General features: G+C 38.4%; 1 protein-coding gene and 2 gene segments (V, D, J or C); all 3 read left to right on the forward strand.

The window, feature by feature from the left end:
• Positions 1–22,654, forward strand: part of LOC114547186 (immunoglobulin lambda-1 light chain) — a 34,415-nt gene extending 11,761 nt beyond the window's left edge. Inside the window, exons 3-8 of the mRNA XM_028566424.1 lie at positions 10,890–10,907; positions 17,162–17,206; positions 21,517–21,867; positions 21,980–22,006; positions 22,152–22,258; positions 22,352–22,654. Coding sequence (XP_028422225.1) covers positions 10,890–10,907; positions 17,162–17,206; positions 21,517–21,867; positions 21,980–22,006; positions 22,152–22,258; positions 22,352–22,378 — 575 coding nt within the window. The 3' untranslated portion in view covers positions 22,379–22,654. The remainder of the gene's footprint in view (positions 1–10,889; positions 10,908–17,161; positions 17,207–21,516; positions 21,868–21,979; positions 22,007–22,151; positions 22,259–22,351) is intronic.
• LOC114547195 (immunoglobulin kappa variable 1-5-like) lies at positions 54–600 on the forward strand. The segment is given in 2 exon segments: positions 54–187; positions 278–600. Coding segments are annotated over 2 exon segments (354 nt in total).
• On the forward strand, positions 860–1,384 carry LOC114547193 (immunoglobulin kappa variable 1-16-like). The segment is given in 2 exon segments: positions 860–946; positions 1,039–1,384. Coding segments are annotated over 2 exon segments (357 nt in total).
• Positions 22,655–23,450: the final 796 nt, after the last annotated feature.

Here is a 23,450-nt window from a genome sequence, read left to right on the forward strand (position 1 = left end):
ACCTCAGTCATCTCAGCAGAGCCATTAGTTGATTCTCATCCCAAACCGTGACAATCAGTGTGATCAGAAACCAACGTCCTTAAAACTCCGGCACACAGTTGTACACGTCATCTAAAGACTTAAAAATATATCCTCTATATTGACGAAGATAACATGATATGCCTTCTAGTTTTCAGCTGCCTCTCAGGTAACGACTTGAAAAAGTATCAATTCCATAGACTGTGGAAATGTTTGATTGATCTATCACAATGTATATCGTTTATCTTTCTCTGCCTAGGTGTGTGTCTGGGTCTTGATGTCCGGCAGTCTCCCTCTGATCTCATCACCAAATCTGGAGACAAAGTGGAGATATTCTGCAGCCATGATAAAACTGACTACAGGGTGATGCTCTGGTACCAGCGCTCACCTGGAGACACGGCTATGAAACTCATTGGATATTTGAACTACAAAGCTGCCACAAAGGAAGAGCCATATAAAGAACATTTTAATATGTCTGGAGATTTGAGTGGAGATACAGCAAAGAACGCCTCTCTAATATTCAGATCTGGATTTCAGCACAGTGCAGTGTATTACTGTGCAGCCAGCTTAGCACAGTGACTGTTCATTCTTTCTCCTTCATACAAAAACTACTCCAACCTCTATCAACACGTATGACCTTAAATTAGAACCTCAAGAGGCCCCTCCCAGCCAGCTGCTCTTGAGTTGACACCATTATGTTTGCCAGCCACTGTACAGGAAATGTTATTAAAGCACTTCCCTTTCTTTTCCAGACCTCAGTCAGCTCAGCAAACCCATCAGTATAGTTCTATTACTAATAGTGAGACTCTGAGTAATCTGATGCCAGATCTCAACAGTTTACATCCCTAATACCGTGACATCGAGAACAAACTATTTTATGCTGAGGAATTAAAAATGATCGGTTTTCTCTTTCTCTGTTGCCTAGCAGGTAGTAACTTGTTCAAATACAGTTAGCTCCTGTGAATGTGAAAAAGCTTTCATTTTAGAAAAATGACTTCTCTATTTTCCTTCTTTATCCAGGTGTGTGTCTGGGTCTTGATGTCCGGCAGTCTCCCTCTGATCTCATCACCAAACCTGGAGACAAAGTGGAGATATTCTGCAGCCATGATAAAACTGACTACAGGGTGATGCTCTGGTACCAGCGCTCGCCTGGAGACACGGCTATGAAACTCATTGGATATTTGAACTTTAAAGATGTCACAAAGGAAGATGCATATGAAAAGAATTTCAATATCATTGGAGATTTAGGGGGAAATACAGCAAAGAACGCCTCCCTTAAAATCAAACTTGTAGAACAAGAGCACAGTGCTGTTTACTACTGTGCAGCTAGAGAAGCACGCTGACAAATATCCTGTCTGCACTTTACAAAAACTCTGCTCAATCTTTTCTCATCAGTGGTTTATAACAAGACATGGAATAAACTGCTCCCAGACACCTGCTTTTGTGGTTGAACTTTGGTTTTGACGCAATCATATCATCAACAGCTACTGCAACGGTGTTTCTATTATTTATTCTAAATAAAACAGACAATTTCAATTCTAAAATATAAAAAGGAAATCTGTCAAAAGCAAAACATCTGTGTGGGGGGAAACCAGGTGAAAGGAAGAGCATATATAGCTAGATATCAGCTTGATATGCAACTGAAGCCACTCCTACCTCCTTTCTACATCACATTTGCTTCCTACTTCATGTGACTTTCTTCATGTGAGAAAGCCCAAACAGCAGAGGCGCTGTCATAACTTTACACTGCATTTTATCCACGACTTCACAATAACCAACCAACTCCGCTTACAGCAGGTATTTCCCCCTCTCAGTAAAGGCTGGTGAAGATGTACATCTGTTCTGCATCCAGGAGACAACGGGACTACAAAGTAGGGCTGAAACTAACTATTATATTCATAGTCGATTCATCTGTTGATTATTTTCTTGATTATTCAACTAGTTGTTCGGTCTATAAACTGGTGAAAAATGTGGATCAGTGTTTCCCAAAACCCAAGAAGACATCCTGAAATGTCTTCTGTTGTTCACAACTCAAGATATTCAGTTTCCTGTCACAGAGGACAGAAGAAACTAGAAAATATTCACATTTACCACAATTAATTGCTAACATTAGCCAAGGTCTTCAGGCGTATGACTGGTAATTGTTGATTTTGTTAAGATATGTTAAATTGTAATTATTGATTTGAGTTCATAGCAATATAAGATCATAGCAACACAAATGACAAGGGAGGGGATACAGTTAGAACAAATGTTTTATGATAATGAAGAGGCATAGTTTACTTCATAGGCTGTGTACCTGTATTATTGTTACATTGTCTGGGTCACATAACTTATATAACCGAAATATGTATCCTGGGATTGATTCAAAACAATTATTTGAGACAATTATTTGTACAGCAACATTTGGAATTGTTACAGCTCTACTTTGTAAGCCACAGTATATCACCCATCTGCCTTTGACAAGAATCCCTTCAACTGAAGCATCCTACAGTCAGCAGGCAAACCTTTGTAGTCCACCTCGAGAGAAGAGCCTCAATATGTCATATGAGCAAAATCCTCCTCCCATTGTTCAGTTAGAGGAAAACAACAAAAAGAAAGGCAGATATTTTTTTCTCCCAGAAGACAAACTGACTGAAAGAAAGAAAGGTTCGTCAGTGTGAACCAGTGCTCTGACTTCTCTACGTCACTTCCTGCCCCCCCCCCCCCCCCACCTCCTACTGCTCCACAAAGCTCTGCAGAGACCCCAGTTGGCTTTTCACATTCAACAAGATGCCAGCTCGTCTGATCATTTCCATCATCACGGTGTTCTGGATTGAAGGTATTGAGCACTCATGACGACGTCACTTTTTCTATTTAATTTGGAATTAACTCTCAAAAAACCTGTCATATACTTTCATGTTTTTTCCCTCAAATAACTGCAACTGTGTAGTTAATGCCAAAGGCACAAACATTTGATAATGTCCTGGTCTCTCTACAGGGGTTTACCTCAGTAAAGAAAAACAAGTGTCTCAGACTCCGACTCAGCTGTTTTGGAGACCCAACGTTGAAGCCAACCTGAGCCTCACACATCAAATCCCGAGCTATGACACCATCCTCTGGTATCAGCGCTCAGCAGGAGACACTTCCCTCAAGCTGATTGCCTACGTCTATTATAAAACTCCTAAGGTTGAGCCAGCATTTGAAAGCCACTTTAGCGTGAGTGGAGATGGAGAGAAGACAGCTTATCTTCACATCCTGAACCTGAGCCACCCTGAAGACAGCGGAGAATATTTTGGAGCAGCGAGTATACACAGTAATAAAGACAGTGACGCTCTCGTACAAAAACCTCCAAAAATGATCCAGAGGATAACAGCACGCCAACAGGAAACCACTGAAACCACGTGACACAGAATCGAAACGTTGAACCAAAAAGCATTAGTATTGGTTGATTAGGATGAGTTAGGTTCCTTTAGCATGTAGGCTACATTTAGGGGGGGGAGAGAGTATACAACACTATGAACATTTGAGAGAAAAGTGGTTGTAAAAGTAAGAGAATTTTACTGAGACTGATATTTATTATGTCATTGATTAATGAGATCTTTTGCTATTCAGCTCTCTCCACTCTACAGATATTAGTCACAATAACCAAAGGAGGCAACATTTAATGCAACGGAGGACGTGGCCAAAATAGTGCTAGTTCTATCCTTGCAAACAGGACTTGTACATAAATGTACATTTACTCCTACTTCCACTATATTGACACGATTACTCTTTGACTTTTGGAAACAGTTAAACAAAAATCTGCCTTAATACTTTTCCCTTTTGAACTTTTTGAATTCCCCTTCGGAACACAAGACAAAATAAGAGTTGACTTGCATAATGTCATGTGCAAAATAATCATTTTTCCCCATGACTTTGTTTTGGTGATCGCTGGGAGCCAAAATCAAAATTATGATCCAAATGTTATGAATTACCCAGCCCTATATCACCGCCCTGGTTCTGGCACACTCCTGACAGCGCTCCCATTGGGTTTTTGGGTTGTCATTCGGACTGAGATTCTTTTTTTAAACCGTGCTTGTGCGGACGGGATTTTTTTGTTAGAACTAAAGGAGGGAAAAACCCTGTTTCCAAAATACCCGTGTGTACTAGGCCTCAGATCCCCTTTGCATGAGTCAGAATCAGAACACTGAACAGCAGAGAGCAGTGAAAACACACCGACATGAAGTCAGTAAGCTCCTCCTTCCTCATTACCAACATGCAATAAAAGGATGATTTCACAGCAATGTATTTTCATTAATGCCTTTGCATATCTCTGTATTAGTCCCAGTTCAGATGTGAGCCACCACAGTGAATATTATGCCTAGATGAGGATTTTAAAATGTTTGTCATTTTGTTTTTTTCTCTGTCTTTGCTAACAGGTACTGCACGAGTCACAAGATGTGTGTAATTACTCATTATGACATAAACCATAAATGTCTGTCAACCCTCAGTTTTTATTTTTCCTACTCTAGACATTGTGATGTCGTAAACACAATCCAACAATCACCTCCTCTGATAAAACCTGAGCAAGCAGAAGCCCGTCTTGACTGTTACCATGGAGACAACAACTACCCCTACATGCTCTGGTACCGGCACAAGTCGGCAGCAGGAGGCCCGGGGGGCATGGAGCTGATCGGACTGCTTCACTACGAAAACCCAAACGTTGAGGAGAACTTTGAAGCACGTTTCAAGATGACGGGCCACTCAAAAGGCCGAGCTCAGCTTGTCATCTCCAACATAATCCCAGCAGACAGTGCAGAGTATTTCTGTGCAGCGAGTAAGCACAGTGTTTCAACTCCTCTGGCTCCTTTACAAAAAGCTGGTGGCCCACAGTCACATGCACCTGCATCAACAAGCTAAACTGCTCGATAAAGACAGCAGCATACTTCGGCTGCTGCTGTTTTGCGTGAGACAAATTCTGATCGATGAATCAAACAAAAGACGGACTAAAAATGCTAGTTGTTGTGCACATAAACCTCGCAAACCCAAGCGCTCCAGTCTTCTTCCTTCTGTAGGTCTTCTCTTTGGTCTATTTAATACTGCAGAGAGTCTGATGTCATTTACTCCACACACGCAGTGTTGGCTCATTGTATTTTCAGTCATTTTATTTTCCTAAATCCAAATAGGATGCAGGTAAAGTTAATATCTATTTAAAAAAAAAAATATATATATATATATATATAAAAAATATAAGTTAAATAAATAAACAGTACAAATTTATACTTTTCCTATTTCATTTTTACAGTCAGAACACAAGAGAAAATAAGAGTTTACTTGCAAAACGTAATGAGCTAAATAATTGTTTTTCAATTATTCCGTTTCGGTGATCATTGGGAGCCGAAAATCATAATCACGATTAAAATTCTATTAATTGCGCAGCCCTAATCTGAAGCAAAATGATTTAAACGGTTTTAACAAAGCAAAATACATATACACATAAAAAAAAGCATGTAAACACATGACTTGTATAGAAGTGATTTAGTTAGTTAGATAAAGTATTTGTTTATTATGCTGGCAACAGCTTTTCTGATTTCTGTGTTTCAGATGTTTCTCTGTCTGCTGATCACTCAGGCCTAACTACATAATAGTGGGGCCTAACATTAACCTGTACTGCTACGGAGAGCTGAGAGGAGAAGGTTTTCAGTTCACAGTAGAAGCAGTGGTGTCTGGTGAAAAAATCCAAAATATAAAAAAAAACAGCATTCAGAAGGAGAATGAGGCTGTTTATCTGTGTGCTGCCAGTCTACAGACCTCACGTCTGTGACATAAACATGGAGACGGAGAGGCCGTTCATCGTTAGGCCTGTAACAGTTCTTACATAATTGTCTCATTGCTTAATTGCTAACAGCTAAGATCCTAAGGGGTATGACTGTTGATGGTTTCATGTTCATTTAAGCAAAAAATTCAATGTTATATGAAAATAAAGAGTTTACTTCACTGGTACTTGTGGTATTATCTGTGTCACTTAACAGTGATATAACCAAAAGATGTATTCTGGGATTCACTCAGAACTTTCATTTATTTGATTAATTAATTTGACTGAAAGAGACAATTATATTGTTAATCCCAATTATTTCTGAGACAATTAATTCTACAGTAAAATTTGGAATTGTTACAGCTCTATTTATTGTTCTGCATCCTGACTCACATTAATAATAAAAAATAATAATTCAAATAAGGAAAGGAACTCAACCACGCTGCAGAGATCATATCAGTGACGTTTAATACATGTTTCACTTATATTAATGGAAGGGACAAAAGGCAAAAAATAAAGTCAATCAGGAATAAACTGCTCTCTAAAAGATAAAATATATTATTGATTATTTGTTATAAAAAAATAACTTATGTCTGTGTTTTCCTGTAAAGTAACCAACTGCAGACATGCACATTACTGTCCTGAATAGATTCAACCAATAGGTGGAGGCACAGCACCTGGCATGAAGAGAATGGTTATCAAGAGAATATGATGATGACACAATGCCCTCCCTCCTCACCCTGAGCCTCGTTTTTCTCACAGCAATTCTTCCCCTCACATCAGTGCCTCACAATGTCTTCTTCACCTTTGCACACATTTGCTTTTCTCTTCATCTGGCTTTCATGTACGATCTCAAATTCCATCCTGAATTACGTGAAACTATGATTGATTAGCTATGTTTAAAAGGCTAAAAAAAAAAAAAAAACCTGTTCTATGAAATTAGGAACACTGTACCCTCGTCTTTTGTGTCAATAACAACTTCATCTAAATCTGCTTTCTCCACAGGTCAGGCGAGCGCTGTCACATTTCAACAATCTGATCCCGAGATAGTGAATGAGGGCACTGAGGTCCAGATTAAATGCAGCCATGACGATGCTACCCTCCTAATGTTGCTCTGGTATCAGCAAAGAGAGGACAGTCTGTCTATGACCCTCATTGGGTATGGATATGAGAGCTCCCCAACCTACGAGGGTCAGTTTGAAGAACAATTCCAGATGACAAGAAACGGTTCATTGAAAGGAGTTCTGAGTATACGCAAAGCAACCCTGTCACACTCTGCTGTGTATTTCTGCGCTGCCAGTACACAGTGATGTGGTTTAATGCCACTCCCTCACTAAAAACCCTCATGGTCTCACATGAGGCTCTGAGTCTCTTTAAACAGACTCTCAGTGAAGGAAGTTTCTCCTGCAGCAGAAACGAGGTCTCCAACTGTGATCGGATTTCTTCTCATCTTACTTCCATGTAATGAAATTTGCTGCAAAAATAACTAATTGTGTGTAGGTCATTTTATACAGCTCATATTTTTTTCACAGAGGATTCTGTATCAACCAAGTTTCTTAAATCTGTTTTTTCCCCACAGACCAAGCTAAGAGTGTGACGTTTCAGCCGTCTCATCCAAGAATAGTCAACGAAACGTCCAGGGTGGATTTTAAATGCAGTCACGATGATAATAATCTTCATGTAATGCTCTGGTACCAGCAAACAGAGAGCGGTCTGATTCATTTAAGTGGATACAGCTACACTGGCGGTGACCCCAACTATGAGCAGCAGTTTAAAGATCGGTTTAACATTACACGAGATGGCGTCCAAACAGGAGCTCTGATCATTCCCAGAGTCAATCTAGCAGACTCTGCTGTGTATTTCTGCGCCGCCGGTACACAGTGATGTGGTTTAATGACACCCCATCACCAAAACCCTGTTCTCTTTTTTCTCTGTTTTCATGTTCAAAGATTCTGAGACTGAAAGTTGACTTTGTAGCTCTCAGTATGCACATAAAGAGCAAATTTACATTAAAGATACAATACAGACGTAAAAGATAACTACTAACAAATAATAAATATAAGCATAGTGAAACATGTAGCTATGCCTACAGAGAAGAGCTGGACAAGAACAACGCAGAGTTATACAAGTCAGATCGTTAGTTAGCCTACTGCACATACAGGGTTGTTGTGCATTAACGTCAGTGCAAGAGTCCAGGCATTGCAAAAAATGTAGGTAAACTGTATTCATCCCGAGGGAAATTGGTATGCTGCAGCTGCAGCTCAAAGTAGAATAGAGTACAAATATTTATAAAAATATATACATATCAAATATCCCCAAGATTTGTTTCACAAAAGAAAGAATCAGCAGCCATCAACCACAAAACACAGCAGCAGAGCAAAAAGGTTAACGTTAGCTAAGCAGCCCCACAGCCATTAGCTTAGCCAAGCATACAAACACCAAGAAAACACAGCCTAAACTTCAACTCATGACATACAAGAAACAAAGGCTTACCTTCTTGGTAAACGCAGTAACTTCCGGCATCTTAGACCGCAGTGATGTATTTGAGAAGAGGCAACAGCAGAGTCAAGTTCAGACTTCAAGAGGAGAACCGTTGATGGCGTCCCAGCTAGCATTAGGCTACAGCAGCTAAAAGTGGCGAACACGGTCATTACAGCCGTCCTGAGGCGACATAACCCGACTGTTGGAAGTAAACTCGCTTATGAGATACAAACTGTAACAAATGTTTATGGAATCTTTCTGTAGGTTTAACACACTAAAATATTTTGTTCTTTGTCCTGGTGAGGAATTGGACGGTCAGCACTTAGCTAGCAATTGAAAACTGAGTGGGCGGGGCAATGTGTTAAAATCGGCTGTGACCAATCACTTTCCACCAAGGGTTCTGGTATTAACCAATGGCATTAACAGAGAGCCTCAATCATTCCATAAGCCAAAAATGTGCATAATGAAGTTAGTAAATAGTTGTTTTCATTATCGCTTCATCTACTGTTCTGTTATGCAATTGACAAGGAAATAACATAGTAAATCCTAATGTTGGAAAAGCTGGTTTAGTTTTTATTGGCATTTTTTCTAGATAAATAACATTCATAAAATTGTTTATTTTGTGGATTGATTTATTGTTTTAGCTACATCATTTTACTGTAAGTAGTTAAGTATAGAGCTACAAATAACAAGATGAAATAAGATAGATCTTTATCTCGAGGAAGTCGAAAATTGTTATGCAGCAGTTGCAGTACAAAGTAGGAAAGAGTACAAATATCAAAAATGACTTGAAATATCCCCAAGGTGCAAATCCCAAAAAAATTCTGATTATTTTCATTCAATGTTAGAAAATTTTGAAAGATGCCCACAATTTCTTAGAGCCGAGATGTGGTCTTCAGACGTCTTGTTTTGTCTGACCAACAATCCAAAACACAAAGATGTTGAACACCAGGGGCCTGTTTCACAAAAGCAGAATATATAAATCCAGGATAACTGATAAAGCGAGGCTTGACCTAGTCTAATCTGTGCATCCTGGCTTGGTGCGTTTCACGAAGGCCAAGCCAGGCTGAGGAGGAGCGACTAGGTCGAGCCAGGCTGAACTAATTCAGATAGATGCGCGTCCACGGATTTCCTCAAAAGACCGCGAGGTCGAGCACAGATTTACTGATGCCAAAATGGAGAATACGCATTGTACATACTTTATACAGAGTGAGTAGCAGCTTCTTGTGGAAGTATGATGACGTGAAACACATTATTTGAATAAAAAGAAAATAACACGGCCGCTGTAACGAAACAGCGAGAGAAAGTGTAGCAGACGATCACGGACCGACTGAATGCATAAGCAGCCTAAATATCTACATTAACTGACCACTGCTCTGAATGGAAACCGTCATAATCCTACCATTCAATGATTAGGCTACTAATCATTTGCTCAAATTAACAATTGTACGCTTTGCCTTAAAAGTAAGCAGAAGATAATGTTACTCAGGAAATTTACCATGAAGATCCATTTTCTATAACGCTAGAATATGAAGCGTAAATATCTCTTTCACTCTGTTCCTCCCTCTCTCTCACTGGCTAAAATATTAATTTCCTAAGTCATTAACTTCCACTACTCGCTTTTAATGCAAAGTTTTCGTTTTTGCAAATGACAAGTGACACATTGAATGGTTTCATTTAAGAGCAGTAGTTCATAAATGTATATTTTTAGACTATCATTTGGTCTGTCCGCTATTATGTCACGCTTTTTCTCGCGTTTTTTTATTTTTTATAGAGGACGAGTTTCCTTCTCTACATATTATATGCCTTGCTCCCTGGTAGATATGGGCATAGAAAATAAAGACACTTAAGAAATTGAACTGTAAAATCTAGAAACTATAAAGATAATAAAGTGATAAATTCCATGCACACTATAAACATGAGTGGAACAGAGTATATTCATCAGTTATTTCCCCCCAGGCAAAATGTAAGGTCAAAAACCATTAAGGTGTCCTCTCCCTGTTGTTACATGAATGTACAGTAGCCTACATCACTAGATAGTTACTGGTCCAGTGAACTAAGTCTATAATTTGGGAGGATTGTACAGTTAGGAAATGTTCTTAAAATTGTACAATCCTCCCAAATTATAGTCCCAGTTTACTGGACAACACAAATTGTGTGCTAAGAATGCCAAATACAATGCACATGGAAGCAGAACAAACATGATCCTTATTGTTAAAGAATACAAAAAGAAATGATACACTAAAATAATTTAAGGTGCATTGGGGAACTATAGAAATGTACAGCATTGTATGTATTGCCCTTAGTAACAGACTTCATTTAAAACTCATTTGAAATGTTATCAGCCTTTTCTAATTATCTCAACAACTGCCACAATATATTCATCAAACTTCTTACAACAATATGAACAGCAGTCTTCATACAGCAATATAACAGTAACAATGACAAATTTAGAATTATAAAAAAAAAATAATGGTCACAACTTTAAATAATAACAGTACTTAAATGAACAGCAATATGCACCTGTTGTATTTTAATCCAGGCTGATAATAAAAGGGTAAAACCACTGCTGAGTGAACAGAAAAGGTTCTAGGATTAAATAAATCCTGGCTGTTAGCCTGGTCAGGACCAGGCTAGCTACACAGAATAAATCTCCATGGTGATTTATGTGCCTGTGCTTTCGTGAAACCGAGTCAAGGCTAAATTCATCAAGGATAACCAGGAAATCCCGGCTTAATCCCTTATCTTGGTTTTGTGAAACAGGCCCCAGGTACTGAAATTAATGAATAATCAATCAATCAATCATCAAAATAGCTGTCAATTAATTTTCTGTTGATCAACAAACACACTTCATGACTTCTGGTTTCAGCACTAAACAAAATCATGATTAAAACATTTTATTACATAAATGAATTATATCAAATAGATTCCTGGAGCTATATGTACATATATATATATATATATATATATATATATATATATATATATATATATATATATATATATATATACATATATATATATATATATATATATATACATATATATATATATATATATATATATATATATATATATATACATATATATATATATATATATATACATATATATATATATATATATATATATATATATATATATATATATATATATATATATATATATACACACATTACCTGAAGATCGGTCACATATTTTAAACTAATGACATAATTGCATGGGCTAAAAATATAAAGTATAACAAGAGGAAGTTAATAATATATGTTGCATACTACACTTATATGCTTTATGTTACATTACTTTGAATCACTGTAATGAAGCAACATACGTGTATTATTCAGTTATGTTTCAAGAAATTATACAATTCATGCTCTACCGCTTGTTATAAATGTATTATTTGAAAACCATGTATACATTCTAGTTTATCTTGAGTAGCAAAGAAGCATCACTATACCATAAATATTACCAAAAAAGAATTAGTCTCAGTTTGAATGTAGAATTCACACCAATCACGTTGGTGTAAATGTTTCAGATGCAGCTCCAGCCTGACAAAACAAAGTACTGACAACCTCAGTCTAAATACAAGACAGAAATAGTCTTCCCTGTGCTTATATCATCCGTGATTGAGAAGAACAATCAGTCTCACATCCCTATCATGTGACCTCATGGTATATTGGTGCTGAACAGAGTGACGTGGGACTCATTCAGCTGGAAGACGTGTTCACCTCTGACATGTTCAGCACACTCCTTTATCTGTCGCTTCTTTTACACTCAGGTGGGTTTTATGAATTTATTCATAATGGATGTACTAACTGTTGGCTGCTTGAATAATCAAGATGCATAACTAATGATTTATCATGAGCTCCTCATGCAAAACTATAAAGCTAGTTCAAATATGTTATGCATCCAAGTTTGGCAAATTAAATAATAATTAGAGTAGGGCTGGCTATCACAGATTTTTGGTACCGGTAACGTGACTTAGACACCGGCTCTTGAACAATACTTCCAGGCGAAAACCCAGCTAAAACACACCGTAAACAGGCCTTAATTTGTAGCGGAAAAAACACCCAATCTGGCAACACCAGCCACCAGTATCGCACCGCCGCATGCGTCATCAAAACAAAAAGCAGCATGGAGGCGACGAAGCAGCAAGGAGGCGTTGTATGATCATTTAAACGAGTTTTAAGGTTAAAGGTCAGTCAGGATGGGAAAAATCGTACATTTCTGTGCAAACTTTGCCCGCCGGCTTTCAAAAAGAAAATCCGCACTTCAGTCACATCCACAGCAAACCTGAAACAGCACATTGAACTGAACCAACATATGGAAAAAAGAACTATGAATTAGTTCATTTTTGGAACTGTGAACTTAGTTCAACATTTTGAAGTATGAACTATGAACTGAACTAGTTCATTTTAAAATGTGTTAACTTAACTTTGAACTACTTCATGTAGAAAGTGAACTTTCCCAACACAGTCCCTGACTCTATAAAATGTACAATACAATCTACCAATCACCAGCATTATTAGATCGTAGTAGAAGCATGCTGCATACTTATTGGCTCACTGACTCAGGCATCGAAATGTATTATTGAAAGACAAGGCATTTTTTGATACTCGATACCATGTAGGCAATTTGTTCGGTGCCTTAAAAGTATTAAAGTCATGTGCCCAGCCCTAAGAAAAAAAAAAAAAAAAAAAAAAAAAAATCAGAAAGTTGCAGTAATGATAAGAGCACAACAAATTCCAGCTCGTTAGTTGATAAAATGTACCAACCTGAGAAGCTTTTTCCCCATTTCTGGTAGCAATCTGACTGTTTGACATGAAACAAATAGTCAGATTGCTGGCAAGATACACGCGGAAAATGTTAAGTTTTGAAGAAAATTTGTATTGTGCAACAAGTCAGGCCTGCTTGGTTCGTTCGGGGAATGACTGTAAAAATTTAAAAAGAATATGTTTACGTTTCCTCTCTAACAGACGTTTTGGGACCGATTGGTGGGATTGCTGTGGACAAAGTACACACGGTGATACACTGGTAAGAGCAAATGAGGTTTAACTATGTGTCCAGCTAATTTAAATAACTGACATTACTGTGTTGTGTGAACAGTTAACTTTAATATTGTATGTAGCGTTTTCTTTTGCGGGGTGCAAATGTTCCACCAAAACAACTTCCTTCCCGAGACCATTTTGCAGAGCCACCGTCTCTGAGTCCAGAGCTTCGCCCAAGACGATTGTGATTGGTTTAAAGAAATGCAAACAACCCACAACGTTTTTTTTTTTTCTCTTTCTCCTATTCCAGAATGTATAGCCTCGTTCCGACCATGTAGTTACAGGAACGTAGTTATAGGAACAGTTCCCCTTCGAAACAGTTCTACTAACTACTCTCCCCCATTTGCATTCACACTGGCCAAGTGGCCATAGAACTGGTAGGAGGGGTAAGGGAGCGACGCAAGCACCGCAACGGTCTTTATAGCGTCGTCACTTGACTTTAGCGTCACATACAACAACAAACCAGCAATCGCAATGTTCCTGTTGTGTGAATATGTACCGTTTGTGTTTCAGACGTTGCTAGGTCACTAAGGGTTCCTATGTGGAAAAGGGAAAAGACCCTGCCCTGAAGTAGGAGCTGAAAGAACTGCAGAGTGTGGTGAAGCCAGACCTATAGCGCTGTGGAGATAGGTCTGGTAATGCAAGACTAACATCAATGTGACAATAAAGTAAGAATTGGGACATCAAATAAAAAAGAATCTGCATGATAAACTCAACTAGTTCATTAAAGAATGGTACAGGAAGTGCCTCTCCACAGCTCAGTGATGATCCTGCAACACCACAAAGCTGATCAGTTCAGATAAGTGAGCAGGTGTTAACATTGGAAGGTTTAAACATCCCATACAACATATACTGGCGTGTACAGTGAATCATCTGGGTCATTCTGTGCTCATGTCTATACTTTCCTATTATATTTACTTCATACTTCGTGCAAGTTTATCAAGTTAGCAAGAAGTTAGCATACACTGACCTCTACAGGGTTCATATGGGATTACACTTGGATGTGCTAGTTTGACTGGCCATCCCTTTTACATACTGTACTGACCTTACTTTTAAGTGTTATCATACTGAGCTATATATTTATAAAGTAGTCGGAATGTGGTGCCGTTTACATAAAAGTAAATATGACATAATATAATGGTCTCAGCAATGCTTATAATGTATCATAGTGTGGTTACTTTTATTTGGAAATGAAAGGGACAAACTATTCATGTAGTCCCTGATGTAAATAAACTCTTTAACTAAAGTAGCTTAAAGACAAAATGAATAAAAGGACAGAGTGAATGTTGTTAAGAGCTCTTTTTAATTTAGGGACAATTTAGGGATAGCCTATGTAAGATTACACAGAAAACAAAATGCCACAATGATGGCATTGAAGCTCTATGTTAATGTGCAAAGCTTGTCATTCGATCAGGTATTAAACAAACCAAAGTAAATAAACCAAACTTTTAATCTTTTCATGTAAACTTTGAAGAAACATATCTAGATATAAGCTGATGAGAATCTGATACTGAAATGTTTAATGAAACTTTGGTTCACGTTAGAAGATGTTTTGTTCGAAGATGTCATGCAGACAGACAATGCTATTAAATAGAACTACATTTAATTTTACAAAAATGGAAGAAAAACAACTAATACAATCTGGCGATGCAATGAGTTCTTAGGTTACATGAGCCGTTATCGCTTCATAATGGATGGAACACATTTTTAACTAATGCTGCGTGATTATATTGTTAAACAGTGTAATAACCTACTATGGCTTTTTTCTCTCATTAGCAATGTGCGGTCACTGAAGGCTTGTATCATGTGGACGAGCCGACAGTTTTGTTATCATTACTATGGACCTTTTTCACAGCAGACATTTTGACTTGTCATAGTAGGAAAAGCTCAGCTGAAAGTGATAAACTTAACGATGGCTCAATTCCATCAAGTGTCCCAGTAAGCTGTTTCAGTGTGTCAGCATGTACAATACCAGGGCCTCTCCTAAGTGGAATGCAGCCATCATTATTGGGTTTGAATATACCTGTGCTTTTCCTACTATGACATGTCAACATGTCTGCCGTGAAAAAGGCCCATAGAATTCCTCATGGAAATGAAAAACTACGCACTTTAGCTTTAAGATAATTTTTTTGGGGCATTTTGGGACTTTATTTGACAGGACAGCTGAAGACAGGAAAGGAGAGAGAGAGAGAGGGAATGACATGCAGCAAAAGGCCACAGGTCCGATTTGAAACCCCCGGCCGCTGCGGTGAGGACTAAGCCGTTGTACATGGGGCGCACACTCAACCAGATCAATCAGGGATTTTTTTTTACTGAAAATAGCTGCCCGCAGCTGGAAACAAAAATACTGATAGTGGCACTATAAAACCAAAACTTGAGTTTAAAAACACTAAAATTCGTCATACTGTAGAGTTGAGGGGCACCGCAGAGTCAGGTAATAGTTATTCGTTCATCACGATGAGCGATACATTAGGCTACATAGTCTCGCTTTGGCGGACCTTCCTCCACATAGCTGCGGAGGAGGGTCTGGCTAGTCCACACAGGATTCCGGGATGGGAGAAAAACATGCTCTGTTTTATTGGCATTTCTTTTAATTAATCATAATTGTCTTGAGCAGAGCTAAGAGCCGGACAGAGCAAGGGTGCCTCTGCAGAATAGCCTCAGGAAGGAAGTTGTTTTGGTGGAACATGTGTACGTTCAGGAGTTGTTTTAGTCGTCCAACAGAAAACTCAGATTGGACAGATAGTGTAGCTAGCTGTCTGGATTTACCCTGCAGAGATCTGAGCAGCAGTTAACCATAGTCCTCAGAAATCCACCGGAGTTTAGAACGCCAACACAAAGAGAAAGGTGATGGACATCCAGCCAAAATGAGGGACATCCGGCAGAATTTCCGGTGGCATCTGAACAATCCCGGAAATGAAACGTTGTCAATATCGACTAGGCTACACACGATTACAGTGTGAAGTAGTGAATGCTACTCAGTGAAATGGGTGGATAAAGAGGTGTGACCAGCTGAGATGTCACTCCCTCTGAACAGCTACAAACAAAGACCAGTTTCCCTTTTCCTTCCCTCTGTTCTGCTTCTTTTCTTAGCTGTCACAGAAATAGCAGCAGTCAGGTTGGAGTCAGCCAGCCCGAGCTGTACAGCTGCTCTCACACAGAGAGAGATGGAGGCTGAGATATGGAGACGCAGGCTGGGGGAGGGAGAGGGGAGACAACCAAAGAGACTTCAGGTTTTTGTATGATGCTTTTTCATCGTGGGGACAGGGGGCCACGGTGATACAATCCCATAGAGCCGCTGTACAAAAACCTCCTCCCATTAACAGCCATTGTTTAGACTGCTACATGCTACCTGGGACAGCTGGGAGAGCAGAAAAATCAATAATCTGAAGGCAGCACACTTTGGCATTGAAAAGTCCATGTTTATGCAGAAAATCTGCTGGAAAAAAAGTTTTTTAAATTACTTTTAATTCAAATGTGGAGCATTGGGATGCTTCTTTCACTCGCCTCGACAAAAACGAACATAATTGGACATTATGAGGCGTATCCTGCATGTTTAAACATTCTTCATCCCCTGGATTATTACACTGTGTCTCAACATGCTGATTATGGGACGTTTTGAGACTTTTTGGTCGAGGAGATATTCAGTGTGACACTGGATCTGAAGCTTACTTTGGAAAGGGAACAAAACTCACTGTTTTGGGTAAGTAGCATCTCTCACGGCTTTAGTTCACTGCAACAAACTTACAATAGTAGGCATGTTGGTATGAAAGTGAAGGTAGAAACTCTTAATATGAAAATGTTGAAATATTGAGCTGAAGACCCAACACTGTGACCTACAATAATCCTGCTTTCTTTGGAAAAGGAACCAAACTGACAGTTTTAGGTAATATTTCAGTTTATTTCTTTGTTTTTATAAATGTCACCTTGCTTTAGAGTTTTGGTATGAGAGAAGTATTGGTAAAAACCTTCCAAAGATAATTTTGGTAGAGAAAGTTTCATGCTCAGTAATTCTGCACTGTGACAATGCAAACGAAGCTTTCTTTGGAAAAGGAACCAAACTGACAGTTTTGGGTAATATTTCTGTTTATTACTTTGTTTTCATAATTGTCACATTGCTTTAGAGTCTTAGTATAAACAGTAAAAACTTTCTAAAGAGAATTCTGGTAGAGAAAGAGGAGAGAGTTTCATGCTCAGTTCTTTGCACTGTGACAACTTAAACGAAGCTTACTTTGGAAAAGGAACCAAACTGACCGTTTTGGGTAAGTCAAGGATGGTTAAACCTGAACATAGGCTGTATAAGGTATGTGGTTCAATAAGAATCATAATGTACTTGGGTCTTCATAGTCTAAGTTGAGCTCAGTGCTTTTTGATATTAAGACGGAGCGCTGTGCCAATTACGAAGCCTACTTTGGTCAGGGAACCAAACTGACTGTTCTCGGTAAGTAAGACATCCAAAAATCTTCACATTCATTTTCCTGTAGGAGAAGTTCAACATACACAAGCAGGTTGGTTGTTGAGGGTAATGTTTGGGTTACATTAATCTTGTAAAAACCAGACTGCAGTACTGCAAAAAGTGATATTTGATACATTCAATACTTAAAAGCAACTAAATGTAAAAAAAAAAAAAGAAAAGAAAAGCTCAGTAAAAGCAGCATGTTGGGCTGGTTTGAGCACTGATGGAGTACACTGTGACTCTGGTTCTTATGAAGCTTACTTCGGTGGAGGAACAAAGTTAACTGTTTTAGGTAAGAAATCAAATCAAAATAGCACTGGAATTAGAGTGTTTCTTACTGTATTTAAGTCTAGTTTACCAAAGAGTCAAAGTAAAAGCAGCATGTTGGACTGTTTTGAGCACTGATGGAGTACACTGTGACTCTGGTTATGAAGCTTACTTTGGTGGAGGAACAAAGTTGACTGTTCTAGGTAAGAAAAGAAAACAAATGAGGAAAAAAAAGATTGTAATTGTAGTGTTTCTTTAAAGAATGTACAGCATTTAAGTCTAGTTTTAGTTCTGCTCAGAGCTTTTTGTTCTTAAGTTTCAACGCTGTGTCAGTACGAAGCCTATTTCAGCCAGGGAACTAAACTGACTGTTCTGGGTAAGTTAACATAAAAGTCTAAGAGGGTGATGAGTGAGATGTTTGTGTTGCATACAACTTGAAAACAGGCTTTAGGTGTTGGTTTAAAAAGGAAAGTTACATTTATTACGAGACTAAAAAGCAAAGAGTCAAAGTAAAAGCAGCATGTTGGGCTGGTTTGAGCACTGATGGAGTACACTGTGACTCTGGTGGGAATGAAGCTTACTTCGGTGGAGGAACAAAGTTAACTGTTTTAGGTAAGAAATCAAATCAATTGAAATGGTAACATTGCTAATTAAGAGGTTTGTATTGTAACTTATTAAAATAGCGAAGTTAGTAAATTCATTACCAAACTAGAAATTAAAGATCCAAAGTAAAAGCAGCATGTTGGGCTGGTTTGAGCATTGACCAGGTGCACTGTGACCCAGACTGCAGAGGCTTACTTTGGTGGAGGAACAAAGTTAACTGTTTTAGGTAAGAAAAGATATACTGCATATACAGGCTAAAGTTTATGGTAAGATAAGAATTAGAACAAATATGAAAAGCATTGTGAGTGGAATAGTTCTTCAACAAACCTGCTGTACTGCACCAACCTTTTGAAAGCTGTGCTCAGAGCTTTTTGTCCTTAAGTTTAAACACTGTGTCAGTATGAAGCCTACTTCGGCCAGGGAACTAAACTGACTGTTCTGGGTAAGTAAGTGCTCACAAATGTCTTCACATGTAAGCCTGTAAGCAAAGTAAAAACATATAAAAGGTTGGTCGCTGAGAGAAACGGTTTTACATTGCAAAAAAACGCAGAGTATAGTGCAGGAAAGGAAAGTTACATTTATTACAAAACTAGAAACTGAAGAGTCAAAGTAAGAGCAGCATGTTGGGCTGGTTTGAGCACTGATGGAGTACACTGTGACTCTAGTGGGAATGAAGCTTACTTCGGTGGAGGAACAAAGTTAACTGTTTTAGGTAAGATATAAAATCAATTGAAATGGTAACATTGCTAATTAAGAGGTTTGTATTGTAACTTATTAAAAAAAATAGGGAAGTTAGTAAATTCATTACCGAACTAGAAACTAAAGATTCAAAGTAAAAGTAGCTCAATGGTGTTTTAAGTCCCCGTCTCCTTCCAGGCAGCGCTGCGACCATTGACTTCACCTAACCCTAACCCTAGCCTAATCCTAGTCCTAATTGAAGGAGACGTTGGGGGCATAAAACACATAAACGTGAAAGCAGCATGTTGGGCTGGTTTGAGCACTGATCAGGTGCACTGTGAACCAGGCTGCAGAGGCTTACTTTGGTGGAGGAACAAAGTTAACTGTTTTAGGTAAGAAAACATTAAGTTTTGATTTTGTAAAGAGGTTTTTAAGAATTTAAAGACTCAAACAACTCATGTTTTACCCATTATTAGATACATCATAGATACAAATCATCATAAAATAACCACAAAAGGCATGAATAGATTTTTAAATTGGGTCAATAAGTCTAGGATATGACTATTTTGTAAGCTATACGTTCAAGTCTTTAAATGTCAGAGAAAGAGAGAGAAAGTTGGAGTAATTTGAAAGTGGCCCAGATGAAGAGAGGCAGTAGGAAGAGTTTTTGTTCCAGCTGAAGGTCTCTGTGCTCCTACAACGAGGCTTTCTTTGGAGCTGGAACTAAACTCACCGTTTTAGGTAAGAAAACCTGCAACTAAACAGCTCAGGGCACGATTCTCAGCTTGTTTGTACGCTAAGATTATGGGCAATGTTACGAATATATTTAATAGACATTTTATTTGATGGCAGTGAACAGAGAGAGTGTGCTCATTTTAAATGTGTGAAAGAAGTTAAATGCAGAAGACAGTTTGTGCCAGTAAAAACAATCCTAGTCTATGTTCTCCAGTCAAAGTGCTGCAGCTAGAAAACATTTGGCTCTATGCCCAGATTATTACTCTCACAGCCAGTTCTTATCAGAGCTGTCAGACACTGAGTTCCAGTCAGAGGCTTACTTTGTAGCTGGAACTAAACTCACCGTTTTAGGTAAGACAATTACTAAACTTAAGTAATGTAACAAGGCTGTGTGATAACATAATATTCCATAGGATATAATGGCAAAGCAGTAGAGCGAAGGGTTGTTTTCAAATGTTCTAATCTTAAATAGACCCTAAATTAGAAGTTTAATGGTCTTAGCAACTAATGCAATTTGGTATGACTATGTATTGTTTCTACAATAGTTGAGTTTTCTGAAAAAAAGAGCCCAAAGTCAGTGTACAGCTGTCAGTGGTGAGAGGTTGAACAGTTTTTCTGTAACCTCGTATCAGTGTGAACAACTACGATCCTGCTTACTTTGGCAGTGGCACCAGACTGACAGTGTTGGGTAAGAAAATGACTAAAATCATGAGCAGAAATGGTTGTCTCGTGCCCTTCTCTTAACTTAAATCTGAAAAGTACTAAGTTAGCTTTTTAGTTAAAAAAAATAAATATCTTTCAGTGTCTTTGCTGGAGCAGCATTGTGTTGCTTTGTGCCTAAACTGCAACAGAAATAATTGAGGAATCTTTTCTATAGCAAACAACAGCTATTTGGTCTAGAAACCTGACTTAATGCTTTCTTTTTAAGCTCTTAAAATTGGATAGCAAATATTTGCTCAGGTGCTGGAATGTAGAATTCCTGTCTTGCATAAAACAGTCAATTCAAAAAAAGTCTATCAAATGATATGAATGAGATTATGAGTGGGATCCATGCCATAAAGTAATTGGATTTTATATCTAATCACAAATGGCGTAAAAAACAAAAAGTTAGACATAATTCAGCCGTTGTAGATCTTGGTCAGTTTTTTACATGTGAGTCAGCGGTGTGCTCCAACACTTATCCTGCTGAATTTGGAGAGGGAACCAAACTAACAGTTCTTGGTAAGATCACAGCATCATAAAGCCAATAATTTCTCTGAAGGAATTTGATTTTAAGGTCTCTCAGTGTGAGCTCTGTAACCTGTAATGATTATCTTTTATTTGGAGTTAATGGTTCTCCTGTGTGCATGTCTAAATTATGGTATTGAGAGGTCACATGAAGATGAGTTAATATTCCACATTGGTTTGCTGTAGATCTATAGGAAGCTTTACATTTTTTGTGTTATTTGTTCTTTCAGAACCAGGCCATAACATCACCGAACCAACGGTGAAAGTGCTTCCACCTTCAGAAAATGAGTGTCAAAAGCAGAAAGACGATTCGAGGAAGAAGACCCTTGTTTGTGTGGCCAGTGGATTCTACCCAGACCATGTTACTGTTGAATGGAAGGTCAACGGGGATAAGGTCACCAACGGTTTGGCGACTGATAACGATGCCCTGCAGGTAGAAGACAAGTCTTACAGAATCACCAGCAGGCTGAGTGTCTCTGTAGAAGACTGGTTCACACCCGGCAAAAGTTTCACCTGCATCGTCAAATTCTTCAATGGAAAGGAAACAATCAGTCATAAAGCTACAGTTCTGGGTGTTGAAGGTCTGTTCTTTTTGGTTCTTTTGGAACTCAGAAATGATCTAATCTGAATCTTTGAATTTTGGGAAAAATTATTATCTGTCCTCATCTAATCCATTTCTTATTCGTCTATCAGCTAAAGGTGAAGGCGGCATGACAAGAGGTAAACATTATTCTGTGATTCTGTACACCTCAATGCATCAGATCTACCATTTAGTGTTTGGTTCCTTGTTTGATCTCCACAAAGTGCACCGGTTGTTTCCTCTTCATGTCATTTAACTGTATGTAAATGTTTGAACTTTCTGCAGAGTATTATCTGAAGATCTCACAGACGGCCAAACTCTCCTACGCTCTTCTAATCATCAAGAGCAGCCTCTATGGAGCCTTTGTGGCCTTTCTGGTGTGGAAGCTTCAGGTTAGTCCCACACTGTGACTTCTCTCTTGACATTAATATGGGAATGAACGAGTAATAAAAAGAGCTCACGATGCCGTGTCCTGTCTGTTGCAGCGGTCAACTGGAAAACGGAGCAACTGAGAGCTGAGGCCTGAACAAATGAAATCTATGTGGAACAGTGTTGAATCCTGTAAATAAAAATGTAAAAAAAAAAAAAAAACATTTGTGCATGTGGATGTGCATTTGTATTGTGCTAAACTAGATTGAGAGCTCTATGCACATTCTTGTTGTAATCTCAAAGCTACTGTATATCTGGCATGCAAATACTTTGGAATCATATTTTTAGAAATACTTAATTCTGTGTGCTTGTGCTAATTGGATACATTTTTTTACTCTTAATAAAAGCATTTCAGAGAATCTCAGTCTTGTGCTTTCATTTCTCTATAAAAAGTTTTTTTTCCCCCTGGTGACATCAGTTAAACTTGCACTACATTCATTTTATATCTAAATCTATATCTGGGTCAATCTTCATAGCAGACATTGTTGATATTATCATGGTTGATTTAAATAGGTTAGACATTGCTCTCACATCTCATCTGACACTGAACATCACTTTTTCCACAGACTTTCAGGTATTTTTAGCTGCTCGCCTATCTGCATCTTTTCTGAGAAATCAGTCATTTCTCAGCTACATCATGTTGAAACTTCATCAGCAGGTTCATTTGGGTCTTAACATTTTCCATTAAGCAAACTGAAAGGTGACTAAAGTTTCTCCAGTGACATTTGATTTGATTCAATTCCATCAACCTAGCTGTTCTATTCTTTGTAAGAAACCATTTGAACTTGTTAAACTGGGTTTATTTACAGTATCGGTCTGACTGATACTGTAAGTCATATCTATTTTTTTTTCACTTTACAACGAGTGAGAGATTCTTACGACTGTTTACATTCTCTACATGAATAAAGCAGTTCTTCCTTTAGTTCAAACGGCGTCAGTAGGAGAGTAAATGGAAGAGTGTGAGCCGACCACATGACAACAGGAAGCAGACGTTCTGGTCTGTGTACAGAAGAAGGTCAGAGCTGTTGTTGGGGGGGTTGAAAACAAGCAGAGAGCGACAGCAGAGGAGAGGATGTGGTCACAGAGCAGCCTGCAGAGCCGTCTCGCTGCTGAGAAGCGATGAAGGTGCAACCTTCCTCTTCACCGCAACCTCCG

Source organism: Perca flavescens, chromosome 20, assembly GCF_004354835.1.
Source record: "Perca flavescens isolate YP-PL-M2 chromosome 20, PFLA_1.0, whole genome shotgun sequence".
Classification (NCBI taxonomy): Eukaryota; Metazoa; Chordata; class Actinopteri; order Perciformes; family Percidae; genus Perca; species Perca flavescens.